We start from the raw sequence: 23,716 nt of genomic DNA on the forward strand, positions 1-23,716 counted from the left end.
TGATTTCAATTGTGGCATTGTTATGCCGACTTTGAAGTGGTTTATACTTTTGAGTTGATGACACAGCCATCAAAAAAATTGCTCTGGAGCTGAAAATTGCTAACCCGAGTGAAGTAACTACGCCCTTTAAAGTAAACACCAGTGACTACCTTCCACCCAACAGTACGTTTTTTAAAGTTTTAAAGTATTCTACATACATTACGAGGCTTGAAAATATTATAAAACAACACAAAACTTACTTATATGTAACGCGTACGATAAAACTAAGATTTTCATGATGATCAGCGTGTGGACAAACCCCACAGCGATTTTCATCCTCATTGGAGCTCAAACGACGGAGCAATACCAAGTTAAACACGAGTTGTTATTTTGTGCCAGGGTTCTATTGGGGAATATATGGAGAATTTTTTTATTAAAAAATCTCGGATACTGGAATGCCTAATAGTGGACATTTAATCCCTGATTCAGTCTATATCCATGACTGAATTAGGGATTTAATATGTCCACTAGTAGGTGTAGGCAACCTCCCTAACCCATGCATACCACACCAAAAGAACGATGGCTCCATAGTTAATATTTTTGACTGAAAGCATGGCAAACTATCAAGTTCTCTGTTTAACTAATTGTACATATTAGTGGTTTGTGTTAATTTTTTCCTGAATAAACAGAAACAAAACTATCAATTGCTTTGAAAGTGAAGTGGCCATTATGCTTCACATTCAGCCTGTTTCACAGCGTAACAAATGAAGAACAGTAGAAGAAGCTCGCAATACAGTTACCATGGAAAATACGGACAATTCCTGTTTACAAACATAGGGAAGCCATTGTGTTACCACGAATTGACACCTTGGGCTGTCAGCAAAAAGAAATAGAGGCTGACAAAGGTAAGCTTATGATGCATACATTGTACGTACCATGGTATGCCAAACCGCACCTGTTGGGCTGAAGCGATGTCAAACAGTGAAAAAATCAAGCCTGTAGCCTTAGCTGTTATCAAGTTAAGGAAGGCAGTTAGTCAGTCAGTAGAAAATTTCATTGAATAACACATTGTAGTAATCTATTGGGGTCGTATTGAAGGCACTTTTGGGATTCTAATCAATGTACTGCCAAAGGCGCCAGGATGGTAGTGAAGCTGGTGATATTTTTGGCCAGAAAAACCCAAACTTCCATGATACACCATTATAAACTCTTGCTGTACTGTATGATACATGTTACATGCACCAAAAAACATACAGCCATATACAGATGAGGGGTCAAGTGTATATACTATATATATACTTACTGTATATACAGAAACAGCATGTTTGTGGGCAATGAAGTGCAGCACTGCTAGTTAGTCAATATGGTAAAAATTCCAGCATTCCATGCAACTACAGCTAAATAATTTAATTTTCAACTGAGATCTTCACACCCCTGGAGAATATGGTCACTGTAAGGAATACGAAATGGCAAAATGTTTGGCTTTGGCACAGATATATCCAACTAACAATGACAATTTACACAGCTTGGTCAAAAAAGTACTATAAAAGTGCACTGTCTGTTGCATCTCTTTTTCAAACTTGTGATGGAGCTAAACCACAGCTACAAATCAATAGTTCAGTCTATACATACTCAGTACACAGTAAAATATGACATATGATCTTGCTACAGAGCACAAATTACTAACAAACAAGGACATAAACTGATAATGCATTTTACATGTAACTATGACTGCATGATACCATATGGTTGAGCTTGGGCCATATTTGCAATACACCTGTAGTGGTGATAAAATTTTTTATGGATTTGCAAGCAAACCCATATGTAATGTATGCTGATAAGCATTTTGCTTAATCTTGTAATCAGGAAAAAAAATTCTTCCTTGAAACATTTAGGCTATACAATAGTGTCAGATGGCCAGACCCTATTTTTTGGATGGCTCTTGCCAATTAGGCACCCCACCCTTTTTCAAGGAAGCATTTAAAAAATCAACAGCATATATATCACACCGAGAAAATGCCAAGTGAGACTAACTGCATCATTAGTTTTATTTATAAAATACAATGTGGCTAGGAGCCAGCAAGTCACCAAGTTGATCTTGTTACTCCTGGAAGACGTCCCTGACTAGCAAACTGATGCACCTTGATCCTTGACATACGGTACTTGGGTACAAGGGCTCGGCGCCTGCCGGTTATTACACACTGCTGACGAAAAGTATTCCTAAACTCCAGCTGGTTGATGGCTTTTAATCGTGGGTACATTTTTGCCCACTGTTTCCAGCTCCCAGGAATCTTGTTAACCACAGGCATTGGCTACAGAAAAAAATACAGTGCACAGTATACAGTGAAACTTATTACTTGAAACCCCTGGAGATTGATTACCTAGTATTTTAGGTAACTGAAATGTCTGAAGTGTGCGTGCACGTACGTGTGTGGGTGTGTGTATGTGTGTTGTGAATACCCATAATGTTTATTTTAAGGTGTACACATAAACATTCAACTACTCTAATAGAACAATTATGTTATAGTTAAACCCCACCACGAGTAGGATATCGTTATCAACCTGAGGCCAAGGCTAAGGCAGAGGTGTTGATAACAAAGATATCCTAGAAGTGCAAGTATGGTTTAATTGGCATCTATCCCACACTTCACTTCACTCTCAAACGTGATAATTGCTCAAGATTAGGTGTTAATTACAGTGATATCATAATTATATTCTTGTTATAACACCACTTCAAGTTTTGCTGTGCTTTTAATTTTATGGCTTCATGTTGTCTTTGATCCAACTGAATGTGTAACTTGTCTTTGATATCATTGATACTTACCTACTGAGGGGCTAGCTCCTAGTTTTTACTTTGATGTAAGGCTTCAGTGGGATAGAATTTATTTTGGCAGGCTTATCAACAGTGATACAGATTTGATTTGATTTGTAATATAAACTCAAACCAGTTGGCATAGCCGCTCTACCCTGGTTGAGGGAACATACATACACTACAAGCACATGACAAAACACAGATGCATACAGTGGAACCTCAGTTATCCGGACCCCACTTATCCGGATTCACAGTTAACCAAACTACGGAAATGACTGCTCTGTTAGAGTAGTGACTTGTTAGGTTGTTGAGAATACTGATCTTTAAAAAAATTTTCTTTATGCTATTTTATACACAGTTTCAGAGGTATGGACTTTTCGGACTTATGGACCACCCCTGGTCCCAAGGGGTTCGGATAACCGAGGTTCTACTGTACACTTACAACCATGAAAGTACATACAGTATGACATACTAACACAATATACTTATACACACAATCAGTTAGTTAATAAATATGAAAATAAAGTGGAGGAGAAATCCTGTGCCATCAACATGTCCTCAGGGAGACTGTTCCACCATTGTGTGGTCTTGAAACTAAAAAATCTCTGAGTAAAGCAACAAACTGGCTGAACAAATAACAAAGATAGTCTTTGTCCCATGTGAATATTTCCGCCAAACACAATAGGTGGTTCTAATTGCATATTTATTTATTTTTATTTATTAGGGCTTTACAGCACAAGTGTTGAAGGTCTGTAGGACACCTGGTCCTACAGCCTGTCTAAAGAAATGTGTTTGAAAAGGTGGAGAAAGGAGAGAAAAAAATCTATGACTGGACTTGGGCAGCCTCGAACCTGCAGCATATATTATGCTGGAACTTAAACAAGTTATACATAGCACACAAGCTGCGATGCTAAACCAGAAGCCCAAATGGAAATGCTGGACAGTGACAGCTGATATGATCGTACTGACGCAGATCCTTACAGAGACGTACAGCATGATTTTACATTTGTTGCAGCCTCTGAAGGTAATATTGGGAAAGTGGAGGGCCCCAATAAAGTAAATGAGAGAGTGGCAGCAGGAAGCCACTGATGACCGTTGACACCAAGCAAAATAATAAGGTTAGTTACAATGAAAAAAGAAAGTCACAACCATGGCATCAAACCATGACCCTACTACACTTGGATATTACCCACTGAAGGGATCCTATTGATAAAGAGTATTAAAACAAGGGAGGTCAACTACACCTGCAGCCATACTGGTGGACATTAAATCCATATTCTAATCACTCCAAATTTGAAGCAAACACGAGTTATTGCAATTTTTCTGAAGTGTGTGAAAAGAAGAATATGCATATAAGAAGATTTGGAAGAAAAATACAACGAAAATAAGATGAACTTTGAAGGTGCATATCTCAGTGATCGCTTGGCAGATTTGACCCAAATATTAAATAGGAGGCGCTCTGACCTGAGGGAATTTCCACAGCAAAAATGGTTAATTCAGGCACTATCGAGCTACTGATACATGAAAACAGTATTTTCTTGGCTCCTGTAAAATACAGACTTGTCTATCACGTGTCTGCACTGGCTGCACAACACACTATCGTATGTCCTGCAGACTTTTATTTATTTTTTGGCCTGTTGGGTTTGAAACATGTGATTAATTTTGCATGGCCTAATTGGGAATCATCTGTAGCACCTCCAAGGGATCATAGTGATATAAGGTACTGATACCACCTCTCCTGCAGTATGCAGCACAACTACAGTTCAATTTTTGTAGACTATTAGCTAAGGCAAAACCAAACACATTAAAACAGGTATTCTAATAGAACAGCCACCAAGAAGTAAAAACGTGCATGAAAAGCATCCAAAAAAATCTTCAAACCTGGGACCTCCACATCTATGTTTACAACATTTGTTAAAGATAGTATCAACTCCTACATTTACATATTTCTTGTTATAAGGACTATGCAGCTCTCTTCAGACTCATACTCAACGTATGAATGGTCATTACTCTGGAAATTATATTCAATATTTCTAAGTGTCATTTTGGATGAAATAGCTACGGTTTTTACTACAGTAGGACCTCGATTATCCGAACTTCGATTATCCAAACCCTCAATTATCTGAACATTAGCGGTGACTGTTCTATTAGGGTATTTTGTGAACAGGTGTATGTTCTATTAGAGTAGTTCAACAGAGATCTGTATATGTGACCAGATTTTACAAAACCGATCCAAATCGCACATCAGGCAAAATCAAACTAATATCACCAGTGGATAGCTACACTATCGTACTACTAGTTTTGACCCTCAATACTACTCAAACTACTCGAGGCTGGTTTTAACAGATGGTGGTGTAAAGTGCTCAAATGGCGGTTTCAGGCCTTGTGAAGGACCTGGCTTGGCAAGAATCAGTGGTTTACTGGTGGACAGCCTAATAATGTTGGCCAGACGTTTTCTCTGTTGATTTTGTTACATATCAGCCACTAAGGAGCCAGCACAGACCTGTAATCTCGTGTCTGGACTCCAATCGTTGCCTGCCTCCATTTTGAGGTCTATCTCTTGCCCTCCCCGCCACCCCCCACCCCTTTGTGAGCACTCGTGATACTACTTCGCTCGTCCAACTGCTCAGATTTTCTATCTTATTTGGTGGGAAACTCTACAAGCAGCTATATAAGTACTGGAAGTGGCCTGAAAGATAACAGATTGATGCATCTTTTGTGTAAATTTCATACATGTGCTTGCTATCCTTGGAGACCTATGCTGGCTTCAATTCTTTACAACCGTTTATCTCGAAACTTCTAATGTGCGATTTGGATCGTTTTTCCAAAATCCAGTCACATATAAATCAATGGACTTCATTTATCCAAACAAATTCACTTATCTGAACACTTTTGTGATTCAACTGGCACACAGGTGTTCGAATAATGGAGGTCCTACTGTACTTGAATGAGTGTTACAACTTTTTTTTTTGTGTTGCAACTCATAAATTAATGTTCGCCTAGCAGTGCTAACTGGTAAAGCAGATTAAAGAAAACAACAATATATTACATCTTTAGTTTCACAGTCACACTACAGAAGTCGCTCCAGCTACTGGACATAAAACGAGATCCCCAAACAGCATTGGCACAAGATGTACCAATTGCACAAATGACTTGACCAGCTAGGCAGAATGAATGCACCCAACTTTTGTTATCCAAAAGTTTAATATAGGGTTAGATATTATTCCTTACGCTGACAAGCAATCTCAACACTTAATATTATTTATTAAGATAGTATAATGTGCTGATGTTCCATTTATAATCCCACTGTAATCATACTGACGGTGCGCTTTAATTCAAACAACTTACGATTGCGTCACAACGTAAAGACAAATAAACCATAGATATTAGAGTACACCCTCCAGCATCTATCAACTCACTTCACTTTCTGCTTTTCGCCTGCCTTAGTGGTTTTCTTGGGCTTTGGCTTAGTCTGCAGCAACCCAATTCCCCACCTCGTTCCCCACACGTATATAAGCGTACAGTTCACAAGCGCGTCGTTATAATCCAAATTTAGACTCGAATTTAGGCGGCAACCATGGCGAATGTTTCCTACAGATTTGACCCAGGAGAATGGGAGAAAAAGCCCAGGTGTGTAGTAGAAATACAATACGTTTATAGTGACCAAAATTTTCTTTCTAGAAAACCGTTTAGAATCAAGAAAACGTGGGCACGAAACAAGCTCCCAGGACAGCCGTCTGATTATGAGATCAATGATGACGGTGGTCCCCCTGGATATATTTCCCCGCCTCGTTTACGCAGTGCATCCCCACCGAGTCTGTCAATTGCTGAGGAGCAATCCGTACATGAGGTACCTCCCATTGTTAGCAAAGCTAGTGTAGGTAGCAAGACCTCGACACCTACTGAACTGAGAAGGATAATAGAACACATGCCATCATTGAGGAACTCGCCAGCATCTGCTAGCAGAAGAAGGAGCAATTTATTGAGAGAAATTGGCAGTGCTTCCAGTTCACGGCAAGTTAAGAAAGTGGCTGCTGGGCAGCCCAAAAGATCAACTGGTCATGTGCCCAGTTCAACAACACATAAACAATCTCCTGCTACTGCTCGATCAACTGGTTGGTGGTCATGGTGTGTAATTGGACATGTTAAATAATTGTACTATGTCTAACTGCGTAGCCAGCCCTCTTTTACTTTTTTTATTGTCACAAAAGGAATGGGCTACCTGTAAGATTCATGCTCGGATTCATGTAACCAGCCTTCTTTTTCTAAAAGGAAAGGGACTGCCAATATGGAGGTTGGATGCACTCAGCGCCACTAAAACAAATTACACAAAATTGTTTTGTTGAGGAGAGTAATACCGTATAGCCTAAATATTTCGAGGGGGGATTTTTTAAAGCTGATTTTGCAGTTTTGGGGGTTACCAGCAAAAATTTTATCCTTGAAATATTTAGACCTCCATATAGTCTGGTAGTGTTTGCAAGTCCGCCAAAATATATATATATATATATTCTCAACCTTGAAAAATTTGCCCCTCAAAGAGTCAAAATATTTAGGCTATACGGTAAGCCAATCTCAGTTTAATGTTCTGTGTACACAATATGTACGTGGCAATTTAAGTCTGGTGAAGTTGTTTACACCAAACCACGACTTTTTAATTTCACCCAGAATTCAAATGATTTTTACAAAACAAAGTACATTGCCTTGAAGCTTACGTGAAGTATGTTCTGAATATCTAATGAACCCCAGTGAACCCCTTCTACACTGGAATTATTACTGTCATCATAAGCTTTTCGCACGGAGGTGTCTTAACCATGTTGATAGACCAATCACATTGCACCATTAACATGATATACATACACACTGCAGAAATTGTGTTGTAGTATTTTAACTAGGCACATGGTACGCACCTTGTTCCTGTAATTATTTTGGGGAATTGTATACCATTTTCCCATGTGAGTAAAAAGGTTTTCATGTGAGAAATGAAGATACGATTTAGAATAACTTTCTTAATGGGTTCTATGGGTATTGTAACTTTTAAAAAAAAAACTACCTAACAGGCTTGTAGGCTACCAGAGACAATGTATATACCCTTTGAGTTGAAAGGGGACATGTCCTTCTTGTGAGTGTATAAAAATGAAGAGCTAACTATTAGCTTCACTTTAGTGAATCACTGAATATTAGTTAGAACAAATTATAGATGGTTGATTAATATGCATAATCACATTATAAGTTCAGTACAGGATCTTTCCTTCTGTATGGGCGTATATACCAAAAAAAAATGAGTTCCAGGCTTGTGAAATTATCTCACACATGTCATGTATTTGTGTTTTGTAGGTAGTGCAAAGTCAATAGTAAGAAGTGGAAAAGGAAAACAGTCACTGTCATCATCCACTCAAAATGCTAAGAAGAGACAACAAATTCATCAAGAGGAGGAGTCTGCTCATAGTGAACCAGGTATGGTGACATTGCTAGCAGACTGGCCATGGGCTTGGTGAACACCTACAGAACTTGTTATCCAAGCTTTAAAGTTAACCAGAACTAGGTGGTCTCCAAGGGTTCGGATAACTGTTCCACTGCATATAGAGAAGACATTTCTTGAAGTCCCACCAATTTAATGCAGTTCTGGGAGTGCAGTGCATACCTCAGTCATGTGAATACCAAAGTTGAGCACCACCAACACCAAACAATGGTGTCCTGGGCTTCTAGCTTCTTTCTTAACTTGGGAAGAAGGTAAATTAGTATGGTCAATTTCCTTCAAACAATAGTCATTCTTGATTTCCTGATGGCGTTGTCTTATAATCCTTCTCAATTTAGTACTACAGTAGGTGCACTTGTAGTGGGAGGTGCCTCGTGTGTAGATTGCTTGTCAATAGTGACTGTTCGATTAGACTATTTCACCACATGCGTGTGTTCTAGCTCTGTATAAATCAGTTGGCTTCATTATGCTAACAAATTTACCTATCTGAACACCTTTAGAAAATTCGTGGACAATTTCCATTAGACAGGTGACACTTTGGGTTGGGGTGGTGATCACACGGATTACTTATGGTGTAATAATGCATTGATAAGGCTGTGCAGTTGTAACAATTATGGCAAATTATTACTGTCTATAGTATGTTCACGTTGAACTGAATCCTCAAAAACATTTAATAATTCATGGATGCAATTACACACGATCTTGAAATTTGGCTCATTTGTAGTACTGCTTGACACGCTAAAAATATTTCAAAATCTTTTTGTTCGAATGTTTGACATAATCTTTACGGCCAATCAAAATTTTCACAATACACGTCATATGGGGAAGCCACATAAGTACAATGTCCATAACATCCCTTTCCTGAACTTGTAATGGAGCCAAACTGTACGTGTCTGTTGTTGACACCTTTGTTGTTACCAATAATCATCTGGTTGGCTGAAATGTTAACTCTGTTGAGAAAAAAATCACATTTAATTTTTAGCTGTTTTTCAGGATTCAGCTCAACATGAACATACTATAATGAGTGATTGATCAATACAAAGTTTTTCTACAGGGGTAATGTTACTTTGTTTTTATCTACTAATCGTTGTAATTGTATTGGAGAATGCCCTTTTCAGTGGAATATCTAGATGACCATGGTCCTTTTATATTTATCAATCATTCACAGTTGTCATTTTGTAGTTAATGCAAAGACAGTATCTGGCAGTAAAAGGAGACAACCGTCATCATCGTCAGCTGCTCCGCGTGCTAAAAAAAGACGACGGGCCCACCAGGATGAAGACTCTAGTCAGAGTGGAGATGAAAATGAATCAGGTGAGGTCATTTTACATACATGTGCATGCAGTATTAAACTAGCACAGCCAGATACCACACCTGTAGCACCGTGCATGGGTTATGGTGATATTGGTATACCTCAATTATGCAGTTTCTATTCCTGTCAGTTCAAGGTAATTTTCTTGCTAAAAGGAATATTTTTAGACATAAACTAGAATATCTAATAGAGTAGTCTTTTGTTTAAGAAAGGAAGCTCAAGATGACGTCATTGTACATAGCCTTTGTAGGAGTATGTGTACACACCTCCTGTACATAATACTTAATGTGTAGTACTGTTACCGTGTTGGATGTTGTAATAGTTTCTGGACAGGAGGTAGAATTGTGGATGTGCAGTAAGCGTTTGAAGAGAACAAAAAGTGATCTGTGTGAAATTGACCTAGCTATGTCTTCTCTGAGGGACATTGCACAGGAATTATAGTGAGTACTCTCTACTTGTTAGTCTGTTCCTGGTACATATTCAAAATGAACGTTCATGTTCACTATTAAACATTGGACACCCAGTTTTGTGCAATGTGTACTGCCTGATATTTCATTCTACACACTTAAAAGTCATCTTAAAGCAACATGGTTAAAGCTCACTTCCAAAAACCACTCATTCCCCTAATGATACATGTAGTTATCAGTACAGTGTGCTAGCCCTACAGTGAGCTTTGTTTAGTTACTCTAAAATAAACCATACACTTACTCTTATGAGAAACAGTAAAGTGCTCAATAGAAAATCAAGTACATACGTTACAAAGTATTATTAATCAAGACACTTTCTGCTGTTTTTCCAACTTGATATAACTGAGAAAATTGAATAATGCAATAATCCTGAACTTTGATTTTATCACTAGTACTGTGCGTGCTTTGTTTTAAGGATTTCTTAACATATTTTGGTACGTGTTTCAGAAATAAGCTGTGTCAAAAATAAGTATTGTGGATTTTATATTCAACATTATATTGCTTAGATCTACAGTGGAACCTCTCTTAACAAACTCTCTGAATTAAGGACACATTTCAAATAGGGGGTGGGACTTCAGTCCCAACATGTCTGGCTTCATGCGTTTACATCTGACATAGGAAAACCTTTATATTACAGTGTTGGGCAAGTTACTTTGTAAAAGTAACTAGTTACATATTACATATTACTTACAACTGAACTATTTAGTTACAGTTACATATTACCCATATAATAAAGTAACTATAATAATATTACATATTATATTACTTTGTGTCCACAGCCTTAAACTGTCACATGTGAAACTATCACCTTATCACGTGACATGATTGTGTTGTTGGACAATGTGCAAATCTTGGTTATAAGTAAGAAGCTGGTGTATAAGCTTCATTCAGTAGGCTTCATTACTTCGTTGTGGCTAAGCGTTACTCAGTGGATTGCTAACGAGATTAGTAACTTCGTTACTTGTAGTAATAATATTATGCAATATTAGATTCGTTACAGTAATTATATTACTTAGGTAACGCGTTACATTTGTAAGTAAAATAACTTGAGTTATATTACCTGTTTTTATAGCGTATTTCGTTATATTACTTAGTTACCACAAAAGTAATAATGTTACGTAATGTGTTACTCCCAACACTGTCTATGTTATAGCTAAATGTAGGCCTAGAAACAATCTGAGTCCAAAGGTGTCCATTATAGAGAGATTCCACTGTGATTCAAGCACCTTGTGTTGGTGCTGCCTAATATAATGGGTATTTAGTTGAACTACGGCATCTGTTTTAAATCCTTAACACCACAATGCTATGGATTTAAAAACAACAACAACAAAAAACAGTTAGTTTAGAACTGTACTTTTGTATCTGGATCTAGTAGTAGAAATTTAAAATGGCATATACCACAATATCAAGTAACATCAGATCCTTACAAAATTTTACCTTTGTTCGAAATATTTGTTCGTCTTGTATGTCCATAGAATCTACAAATGTGCTAAACAGCAGCCATATGACTGGGTAACTTTTACTTATTTATTTTGTTCTCTTGATTGTATGTAGCCAGATAAAACAAATCCTTGTATACTATTACGTTTACTGTTTCATCTTTGATTGTATTCCCAGTGAGGATACTGATACAGATCTGGAGCAACAAGCATTACATCAAGTAGTTAAGAAATCCATGGAATCGTTATGGAAACTTGTACGTACCATTATTGTTTACGTGACCGAGCGTATACAATCTCATTGTACACATTGTGCTACAGATAAAGGAATCGGCTGCCTACAAGAACATGCAGTTGGAGCTGAAAAAGGTGTGTGTTGTTATTGTACACTGTGTGTTGATAAATTATTTTGTGGCACTTGAAAGCAACATTAATATGTACATTTACAGGTGAATGGACAGTTGCAGAAATCAAGAGTGGAGTTACTTGCAAAAGGGAAAGAACGAAATCAAAAGCTAATGAGACTATCTACGCTGCGACAAAGAGCTGGAGATTTAGCAATGTGTGAACAAGTGAGTTAGGGTTAACTTGTAGAGATACTTCTTAATTTGGTATGCTATCACAGGTGAAAACAACTAGGCAGGAAATTGTTGAACAGTTTAATGCTTTAAAACAAAATTTAACCACTACTCCTGCACTATAATTGTACATATGACATGTTAAGCTATCTGTAATAATAATGTATTATTGTTGGTTTAAGTGCATGCATACTTGAACAAGCTGCAATAAAATAAGGTAACAACATGCATATACCCGCTCAATCATTGGTACATTTAAACTTGGTGAAATCTGCACTAAAGCAGCCAAGCTGTGACGTCATGTACAGCTTTCATAACAAGGATAGAATGGATGCAATAATGTTAATTTCAATTTTTAAACATAGCTTAGCCATCACCACCTTTGATTTCACAATTTTTTGCTGTGGATTTTTTGGGGCCACGCCATTTTTTTCAGTCACCTTTTTGTAGACTTGGTTTGTTGAACAAATATTCTATTAGGATAACTGTTCTATTAGAGTATCTAGATTACACATTATTGCATGTTGTGCTTCATTTTTTCCCATAAAAAGAAACAAAACAAGGGAGGTCACCTATGTACACCTAATACCAGTTAATTCCTATATACTTCAGTCACAGTGTTGTATGTTTGTTTACCTTTTTTTGTAATAACATTCTACCATCGATGAACCATTATGATCACATACCACATCAAAGGAAACAGTAGCAGCTAGAGTTCATCATATATATTATAAACTCTTGGTAGCAGACACATTATGAATATTAATTGCATGCATACTTACTGACTATTCTATTGAAGTATCAAGTTCCATTTGTTATACATGGGTAGTCATGCATGTCTCTCTGGAGATCATGCCATGAAAGAAATGTTTGACTGTAAAACAAATGAGATTATACTCTCATTTAAACACATTGATGTAGTTAACAGCTGTCTCTTTCAAGAGTGATTGGCAAATGATACCTGCTCACTAATTGTGCTAAAATGCACAAGTAGTGCAAAGTAGGCAGGTATTCATATCAAAATTTAATGTAGCAATAACTACAACCAATTGCCTGAATATTATAAATTTGACACTACAGTTTTGGTATGAGGTCATCTATACCACACCACCAAGAAAGACAGCTCTTGGAGCCAACCTCTCCTGGTCCTCCTTCCCACTCATGTTATAGGGGCAGAGCAAGTTTCTCCGTTCCCTGAAAGGTAAGGGATGCCCCACCACCCTTTCGGGAAGAGATTGCCAGATGTGATCAGATTGTAACATGTACAATGAGTTATGCAGCAATTAAGAAGATATGTTGGCTTCAACTACAGTCAATTAACCTGCATGAAGGGAAGTACAACAGTGCTAGAATTTCTCTATCATCTGATTTGAAGCACATAAACATTTTACATCTCCTATAAACTGTATTATACATCAATGTTGTTTACAAAACAGAAAATTGTGATCACTTAGCTATAATACAGCAATACCGAATAGCTATAAATGAATATAAGTTTTAAACAAATTAGTTAGGTGAATCATTGTTCAAGTACCCAATGCTGCAGCTTCTACCAGAGTTGGAACATAGTGAATGGATGATATTATTTCTAAATAAATCTTCTAACTACAGAACATTTTGAAAATTGTCCAATGCTTTCTATCAAGTCTGACATAGTGCTGCCAGATCTTATGAATGCTGCGCCTTTTGCTGCTACCTCTATGTTGACCAGTACTCCAATAAATCCATTTATGAGAGAATCTATTGACAAGTGTATTACATCAGATCGATCAATGTGCATCTTGCTGACATTGCTGGTGACAATTTTCCTTTCATAAATATCAGTCACCATTTTGTGCACTTTTTCAAAGTCTGATATGAAGTAAACCTGATAGCTTTTCCCTAAAATACTTGCTATCATTAAACCACATCTAAAATATGGTAAAGGATTTATAGGGCCTTTCAAATGGTCATCACCAGTAATAGCTTGAGTCCGATAGTGAGCTGACACATACTTCCCAGGAATTAGTTGAAGTTCTTGCATTTCTTTATTTATTGCATCAATAACTCGCTTATCATATGTAAACAAATACTTAGAGACACAACCATAAGAGAACACATTGTCATTTTGGCTTATACCAAACACATCATGAAATTGTTTAGTCAATTTACCATTAAATACTCTAAAATACCAGGAAAATCCAAGATTAGTACGAACTGTAATCATATCAGTATTCAAGTCATACAGTGCCTCCAAAAAAGTTGCCCAATGGTTCTGAAGGTTTCCCCAGTCTATTAATTCAACATGTTGAATACTGTTAATTGTAGTGGGTACATAGTTCCACTGAATAGCATTGGGATGTAGTAATATATTAATATCAAATTGATGTTTCATTTCTATTAATAGAGTTCTGTTACTAAGAATAGCAAGCATTAGTGCCACTGTTATTCCTTGTATTCTGTTTCCATAACCACCACATCGAGAATTACAAACGTACTTTAAGAACCTTCCTTCTCTTTGTTGGGTCACCACTTGTTTGTGATACTCAGCATAATGAGTAAAAGCAGAAGACAACACTTGACAGGTTGGTCTTGTAAAATCATTACAAGGAGGGTATTGACATAAATCTGTAAGAAGGAAAAGAAGAAAATTTGAACTAGTTATATACTTATGCACAAGTATATATTTCTACTATAGGAAGTGAATGCACTTTATATGATAATCTTCCTCTAATAACATTCCTTCCTACTTCCAAAGATTGGAGATCACTGATATTAGTGTCGACCAGTTGCAGAAGACTGTAGTGCTTAGGAATTTGCCAACACATTAATTCATTACTCTCTATATAGTTCAAGTTGGAACTCAAGCATTGTAACCCCTTAACTCTGCATATATATGTTACAGTGAATTATATAATAATAATTCATTACACACAAAATAATTCATCCATGACATTAGCCCATTACGTGCATACTTGGTAAGCAGGCTAGATTTGTAGTGACAGTCTCTCCTAGAATTTGCAGAAATAGTGACTGCAAGCTATGTGTTCATCACTTTTGTCCTTAATAATGAAGTTTTCCAATTGACATCGCCATTTCTGGTGACTCATGTCTCTCACACAAGAAAGACACACTAACTTAAAGATTGAAGCTGTTCACATGTGGAAGTGTAAAAAGGTATCAGTCATTTCTATAATTATTGGGGCATTAGGAACTATTTCTATACTGACATGTTTTAGAGAAACTCAACTTACCGTCTAGTTTGATACAAACATTTCAAGTCAGGTTTGGACATTAACACCTTAATGATGATTTCATTTATTTTGCTACTATAGCTACCTACACCTCTTGGTTAGAACCAGGTTATTTGTTTACCAGCATTTGTGTACACTGTTAATGAATAATACCCTCTCTGTTGTGCAGGGGTGTCAGAGAAAAAGTGAAAGTGGTAAGGCTTAATCCAAGGCAGCTAGTCTAGGAGGTCTGGGGGCAAGCTCCCAAAGAAATTTAAAGTCACATTTTGAAATGTTATTGGAGGCAATTTTGGTGTATGCATATACCTAATGGTGCAAGGTGCTACTGAGCTAGCTACCTGACAAGTAGCTATTTAGTATCAGGGATAAAACTGGACACTGACAAAAAGCACCTCTGTTATACTGTTTAAATCTTAAACTTTACCATTTGAGTTTATTAAGATAATCCGTAAGGAATGCAGAGAATTTAAGGGGCCCAGGGCAGAGTTAAAGTGGGGCCCTATATATTTAATTTTACACACATGATTGGTCATGCTTAAGTTTGAACATTCCGTATATGCACACACAGCATGGAAACATGCTCTATCTAGGGGAGTCTGGGGGCATGCCTCCCAGAAAAGTTTTGAAACAACAGTGCAATGAGATTGAAATTTTAAGGGTATTTCAGGGACTCACATTCAAGAAGATTCATAAAGCTATAAATGTTAGAGCTAATTACTGCAGCTATACAGCTATGTTTGTAACTAGGATGTTGCTTTACTACTAGATTTAATATATGGTGTACTGTATCTTTGCTTTTCGCCAGACCAGCACCTGCACAAAATTAAATCATTATCATGCAGCTTTAGGTAGCTATAAGCTATAGTACATTAATTATAATTGCATAATTATAAGTGCCCCTGGGACGAAGCTAGTGCTAGATAAAGCTACCTGAAATGAGAACAGACATAGAGACACATACAGACATCTGTAAACAATAGTTATCCCACTGGTATAGGAACCATGAATCCACTGTTACAAATGGAATGACTTACAATCAAACATTATAACTACAAATGTGCACATGGATTCATTTTGTATGCCCAAGTGATAAAATAATGGAGTTCTATATCTTTAACACTGCACACCAAAGCTATAGCAGTATAAGTCATGCTCAGTTTGCATGTGATGTTAAAATATCTGAAAAAACTCCACTAATGAAGTTCCTTAACATTACATGCATGTTCTATTACAGTACACCTGACTGCTCTATTAGAGTATATACCTGATTGCTCTATTAGACGAGCTCATGTTAGCTCTGTAAATCCTTCCCTAAGAGATGAATGTAAGCTTTATAAATTGTTGTGCTGTGTCATACACACTTCAGGCTTCAGTTGTCACAGTTAATAGGCACAATGCCATATAAGCACCTATGTATTCATAGGCACACAGTCGATCCCTTTATATGAATCATGGCTCCTGCATATGATGCCAGCTGTTAGGCACCAAGACAAAGTGCTACTTTTGAATATTGAAGACGTGGGTGGACACTAAGGCATGCGTGTATGTTATAATATTATAATGTTTTTAAATTCAGTTTTGAACCTGCATAGCCTGGGGCCCCTTTCAGACTGGGGCCTGGGGCAAAATGCCCCAGTTGCTCCCCCTTTTGGGCAGCCCCGAAGGAATGTTTTCAAAGTAGTTATAATCTGTAAGGAATATTTCCAAAGTAGTTAACCAACTTGGTAATTATTTTTAGAGCCATTTAATACAGATGAAGTTGTTCTGGGTGAATGATAGGTTGGATAAATGTTCTTTATGTCAATTATTACCATTAAATAAATGTAGTGGCTATTCATCTAGTTCCAGACGCTGACTTATACAGGCTATTTGTCTGGCACTCACCCAAGTATCAAGCACACTAGTTGTATGATGTTTTTGGTGAGTTGAGGCAAGCTAGGGTTGGAGCGAGCAAAGCAAGCATCCCAGCAAAGCCAGGCCAACCCTAGATCACCTCAAACTCACCAAAAACTTACCTTCATACAGACAGTAAAGAAATCATTATGCATAACAGAGAAACTTAAGGTTAGCATTAGGGTTAACATCAACTTTGATTTCTTCATCCGGTCTTCTAATTATATACAGGTTACTAATATACAGGTTACTAATTGTTGAGCAAATTCACGGGCATATATCTGCTTTTCTTTACTCAATTGCTTATGTATCATCAAACTTACTCCACCCAGATCTCCTAGCTCAAGCACTCCACCATGGAAAATACGACTGACAAATAAAACTAAACAGCTCAGAAAAGAGGTGAGTCAACTTGAGTCTGCCAATGATACCCCCCTTCCAGTGTATGTGAGAGGCTTATACAAAGGTAGCCACTAAACAAAAGAAAGGGTGAGCTGCTGATGTAGATGTGATTCTCCATTACTTTCTTAACCACTTTGAGTTGTATTGTACAATTTGTGGCATGTTCTTCTCAAGAGGCACACATATGTGTCATTCATTAGCAACTTGTTCCTACAAAATTCTGATTGTATAGTACGGCTGGAACGAATGTACAAATACATCCTCTGAAGCTCTTTTTGAAAATTTTACCGAAGCTTTGTTACAAATGTCATGCCAACAATTAATGAACACAATTGATGGTTATTAGGGGTACTGTAGTACAAACTCCTACACTTTGTTATAGCTCCAACTATAACTACACCAAAAGTACATAAATGGCAGCTTCCACAAGGAGTATCCATGGTAACGAAGCTTTGGTGAGGTAAAGCTGCATCTGAACATTATGAAACTGAACGAAGCTTTGAACTATTTGTCTCGGCCCTATTGCATAGCAGTAATATTACATTAAAAAGTAGAATTATTGCAGATCTGAATGGACATCCTTTGGCATACAGTTGTGACTAGATGCCAATCTGTAAGACTGTAACGATGACTGACTGCTTCATTAGGGTATTAATTTGTTTGTTTTACGAGAGCAAAAAGTCAACCTTTTAATTAAGTCCAAATAATGACTCATTTTATTCAGGTATTTACAAAAGACCATAATTTTTTTACCATAATTATGTACAAATTTTCAAGGGAAGTAATTTGATTTGGCTGTCTGCAAAAATTTTGTCCTCAAAAATTAATGATTATGGTTCATTGCTATAATCCTCAAAAATAAAACTACAAAAATCCTAAAAATTGTTAATCCATGAAAATGACATGCCTCAAAATTTCATACGTATATGGTACTTTTTTTTCTTTTCTTGAATGATTCCTTTCTTGTGTAATTTTTCTGGGGTGCAGCAGTAATTTACAAAAGAGGAATTCCATATAAACTAATACAACCCTCTGTATAGTCAGTCCACCACTGATTAACAACCATGTCACAATACTTACCAGGACATTGACTCAGAGAGATGCACTCATTACGATGCTTGTTCAGCACTTTTGAAATAGGACATCCACAGCCATTGATGGAGCAAAATTCAGTACAACCAAAAAATTCCAGTGAACAAGTGGATGTACAGCTGGGATGTGGAGCACAAATACGCCTCACTTGACCCTTCAGAGGACAGGCTAGAGTAATAGAAATTACAAATGCTACAGAATGTGATTGGAAACATTACTCTGATAACTGCTATACACAAATGTTATATTTTATATAAATAGATACCCTGAATTATGATCAATAATGAAGACACTTATCCATCACACAGAAGCACATGTTATGATTGATCCACTACACTGCATACAAACAAACATGCTTGAACACTACACACCAACACACACACACACACACACACACACACACACACACACACACACACACTACACAAATGCACACACCATACATACACGCGCACACACATGCATACACACACACACTACACAAATGTACACATCACACATACACACACACACACATGCATACACACGCACACAGACACACGCACATACGCACCCACACACGTACACGCACATGCACGCCCACACCAATGCTGCACACTACATACACACATACATACGTACACACATACATATACTCACGAGGATAGTTCCTCTCAACAGGTGGCAATTGTATTGCTGTTGTTATAGTGCCATAACACTCCCACCACACAGCTAATCCAATAGCACAAATAAGAACAGTAAAGATAAACACATATTGTGTGTAAGTGATCGGGTTACTGGACATTTGGAGATAGCGAAGCACAGTGCTAGCCCTGTAATCTTGAACAGTCTGTAAGAACAAAATATACAAGTCTTTAAATTATACTACCTTTACCATGCTGTATCACAACTTAGTAAGCTGTATCACAACTAAGTAATCAGTTATCATGGCATGCCTGGAATGAGTCACCAAGTTAATTCCTACTTTAGCCAAGCTGGCTTGCATTACAAGTGATGATCTCCTTGCATAAGCTATTGCAACAATTCCTACTAGTTTGTAACCTTCCTTGCACACACTTGTCACGTTAAAAGTAGCTACACACAATTAATGCACTGAGGCATTAACAGTCAGCACAGGAGATATTAATAAGTGGCCGCTTGCTATTTATAATTTTATGCAGTGAGTTTTAAACATGATTGTGTCACAGATGATACAATGTCCTTAAAGGAGGTGTGATAGCATAGTTGCATTCTCCTAAAACTATTTGGTATAAAAAAATGCCTAAAATTACCTTGGCTACGCTCTGATTTACACATTTTGCTAATTTCAATTTTGAACTGCACTTGCTAAAGCTGCATTTGAATCTGGTGCCACCTTCACTTTACAATTACGACAGCTTTTGTACTTCTCAATTGTAATAACAGTCACCACTTCTCCTTTAATAACTTTGGATGGTCCTGTGGTTGCAGTAGGCCCTTGGTCATCAATGACCTTGGCTTCTTGTTCTTCCGTGGACATTGCAGCATGCCTAGCTCTGTCAGAATCCCTGCATCTAGTCAATCTATATACAGCACCATTATAAAATTAAATGTCATAATTGTTTATTGTGTACTGCACCTTGCTTGTCTTTGCTCATCAGTTTCTTGGGCCGTTCTTAGACTATTTTTTTTTCTTTAATAAAACAACATAAAATGGAAATATATACAGTCAGTCAGATACTTAAAGCCTGGTTTCACTAACTGCCAAGGAGATATCACCAGCAGCCAGCTGTGGTTTGCCAGATGAAGAACATCCACCTCTCAAGCAGCCCAGCTGTTGAAAAAAGCCTTTCACTTGCAGCTAAAATTGACCTGACTACTCTAGACATGTGTTTGAATCTAAGCTCATTCATCTTCCACCATTGCAAGGGATTTGTATTCCTGGAAACCTCTTTCTCACCAAAATGTTGGCTGATTTCATCTTCACAGTTATCACTAGGATCAGTTATCACTAGGATCACCATCTCCTTCAACAAGAAGGATGTCAATTTGTCTTATTCTTACATGGCGACTGAACTGGTGCAACATGTAACTTGAAGTACTTGGATGACAAACTGAAGGGTGACATTAGGCTTTGAGATTACAAGACTTGTGAAAGAGTCAGCAGACTTGGTCCACGAAACCTTTGATCAATAGCACTTGCAAGTTCAGTATTTAAATAGTCAAGCCCCCATATTCGTCGTAAGGCAGCAGAAGCCTTTGTTTTGAACTCCTTAATGCAGGAGGAATCATCATCATTGACTTCCCAGTCCATGTACAATTGGCAACACACCAGAAATCAATACATTATTTTCTTCACTAAGGAGCACTGTAGCAACCTCTAGATGCTCAAATACTTTTGACATATCCTCCAGAAAATTACCCAGTGTGCTGGTGACAACTCCAAATATTGATACTGACATTTTGTCACACTCTCGTCAGCAAGCACTGTAGTCTAAGGCCACCTGTTGTGCAGTAGACTCTGTATCATATACAACTTACTATTCCATCGAGCAATGCAGGCTTGCTGTAACTTCTTACATTCAATAGACATTGATTCTTGTCATATAATGAGCTCAGCAGTGGCAATAACACAGTGCCTAAAGTGCATTACTAGCTTCTTTGCTACACTCAAAGCTTATGAAATGGCAGTGATGCTCAAGTCTTCCTCAAGCAAGCGATATACAGCACAACTGTAGCTGACAATTACCAGTCTCTTCGTGCAACTTGTCACCAGCCAATTCCATGTTTGAGCACTGGTCATGAACCACTGACAGCAAGTTTTTCTTATCCAGCTCGTAATCTGCCATCACTTGCTGCACCTTCTCAATAATGTCATCTGCTGTATGGTGCTCAGGGAATGGAGATGTTGCTAGAACACAGGTAGCCATATTCCATCTTCTGGTATAGGTAAGTGATAAATAAGCATTATTGGCCCAACTAGTCCAAATATCCATTGCAAAAGCAAACTATTCCACGACTGTTTGAAGGTAACTTATCCATTTGCAAACTTCCTTCTTGCCACTTCAGCAAAATGCGTAGCAGTGATATCCAGGTTCAACATAATTCATAAGAGTCCGAAACCCTATGCCTTCCACCATAGCAGCTGAGCGAAGATCGCATACAACCATGTCAGAGATGCACTTCATCATTCTCTCTGCACGACCTTCCGGGCACTTAGCTTTAGATAGATACGCATTTAGACAAGGTTGATCCTCTGATGGACGCTGTTATGAAGGGTGAGCACGGGCCAAGTGGTCTCGCAAGTTACTGATTCCTCTGTGATAAGCATATTCATTCTTACAAAGTTTACACTAGGCCTTCTGCCCAAACAATTCCTATGCACCGGATACATGTTTTCAATTATGACATCACAACTTCAATTACGCATGCACTTACAAACATTCAAATTTTAGCTTTTCATTTGAACTTTACTACATTCGAATCATTCAACGAACATCCAACATTCATTCAGGCCCTACTCCCAAGTGGCTCTGAGATCACTGATATGACTAGCTCTTATCCCCAAGTCACCAGCAGACACTTCCTAAGCTCATGCTGCTAATATTCTCAGATGAATTTCTCTCTTGGCCAACGTTTGGGACTCATTCAGTGCAGCCATAGATAGCAGTCCCACACTTGGTGCCACACAGAAGTTTAAAGGACCAGCTTCAAGGAAATGCTGCCAGGACCATTGCTGGTCTCCCCCTCACAGAGGCCAATTACTCCCAACCAATTTCACTCCTTAAGGAAAGATATGGACTACCCAACAAGATCCAGAATGCTCACATGCAGGCTTTCCTGGACATTCCAGGTCCGACTAATGAGCCGTATAAAGAATATAATATCTATGCTCTAAGGCCACGAAAAGTTAATGTTAATTATATGTTTCTGGTTCCCTTCCTGGTCATTTTTTTTGCTGAGTGAATTGTGCAATTACCACACAACAATTTATAATATTTTATATATGTTGAAAGGTTTACATGTCTTGTAAACACTTATTTCCACTAACTTAATATACATTAACTGTGTTTTTCATTTTTCCTATAATTCCATGTACTGCTATGTCAAATGCAGTGTACCACATCAAAAAATTGCAAAAAAATCCTGGTCACATGGTCAATTTTGGGACCAGAAACATATACAGCCTAACCCACCTAGTTTCCCATGTTCCCCTTGTGCTATGCCTATATATGGGTAGCTCCTTAGACATACTATACACAAACATAAACTACACCAAAATGTATGAATTATTCTGAAGTGTCTAGAGTGAACTATCAATTATCAGGCGATATGATTTTCGACCCCTTCATGGAAATCCAACAGCTTAGGTTATTGTACCACAAAGTAGCTATACTAAGCCTGAAACCCCCTCTGAAAATTCCTAGATCTGATGCACGAAAAGTGAAAAAATGAAGTAAAAAGAAACAATCTCCTAACCATTCCTAAATGTTAATCTAGGTGGCCCATCACAAATACCATGAAGGGCTTTCCTTTCTCTACCTTGTATGGGCACACAAAGAAGCATGTAATTCCGACACTTTATGCACCTCCTTCCCCTCCCAAAGATATCGAAACCATGTTTTGGTCATTGATAGCTAATGAACTATATATAAATTTGAAAAACAAATTGGGCATTGTTTTGTAGTAGTAAAATACAATGTTTGAAAATGGATGATATTGTTCGAACATTGCATTTATCAGCAGAAGTTTTCAATAATTGTGATCCCACTTAGCAATATTTATTTATTTATTTATTTTAATACTTTACAGATCAAATTAACACAATAGTCCAGTTGGGATTGTTAACTCAGTGCATAGATAATTAATAACGAGACTATGTTCAGTCTTATAGCTCAGTAGCCTATAGCTACATAGATCTATGGTGAATCATAAAAATCCTCCAAAACATAGTTTCATATATAGTTGATCCAGGCCTCTGCAAAATGTTTTGAAACAAAACAGCACTAAATCAATAATTATTTTTAGAGGCGCTTAACACGTTTCAAAGCCGTAATGCCATTGTTAGTGATTTC

The 23,716-nt window shown here is 37.5% G+C and overlaps 2 protein-coding genes across 2 annotated transcripts; one reads left to right on the forward strand and one right to left on the reverse strand.

The window, feature by feature from the left end:
• The first annotated feature begins 6,279 nt into the window (after positions 1–6,279).
• On the forward strand, positions 6,280–12,244 carry LOC136243072 (centromere protein U-like). Its single transcript, XM_066034590.1, has 9 exons — positions 6,280–6,421; positions 6,473–6,906; positions 8,126–8,245; positions 9,450–9,581; positions 9,902–10,019; positions 11,664–11,742; positions 11,807–11,854; positions 11,935–12,057; positions 12,111–12,244. Exons 1-9 carry the CDS (start codon positions 6,369–6,371, stop codon positions 12,186–12,188), a joined length of 1,185 nt encoding a protein of 394 aa, XP_065890662.1. The 5' UTR covers positions 6,280–6,368; the 3' UTR covers positions 12,189–12,244.
• Positions 12,245–13,410: 1,166 nt separating this feature from the next.
• LOC136243334 (uncharacterized) lies at positions 13,411–19,512 on the reverse strand (the record flags this gene model as incomplete). Its single annotated transcript, XM_066034857.1, is given in 3 exon segments — positions 13,411–14,670; positions 18,672–18,851; positions 19,323–19,512. Coding segments are annotated over 3 exon segments (1,389 nt in total), but the record flags the coding sequence as incomplete, so codon positions are not given.
• Positions 19,513–23,716: the final 4,204 nt, after the last annotated feature.

Source organism: Dysidea avara, chromosome 13, assembly GCF_963678975.1.
Source record: "Dysidea avara chromosome 13, odDysAvar1.4, whole genome shotgun sequence".
NCBI classification, from domain to species: Eukaryota; Metazoa; Porifera; class Demospongiae; order Dictyoceratida; family Dysideidae; genus Dysidea; species Dysidea avara.

Bases quoted from the DNA above. Each gene is read 5' to 3' on its own strand.
- LOC136243072 (XM_066034590.1), top strand. From the start codon at position 6,369: ATGGCGAATGTTTCCTACAGATTTGACCCAGGAGAATGGGAGAAAAAG. The intron at 6,907-8,125 runs GTTGGTGGTCAT...TGTGTTTTGTAG, and splicing joins TGCTACTGCTCGATCAACTG to GTAGTGCAAAGTCAATAGTA. The intron at 11,855-11,934 runs GTGTGTGTTGTT...GTACATTTACAG, and splicing joins TGCAGTTGGAGCTGAAAAAG to GTGAATGGACAGTTGCAGAA.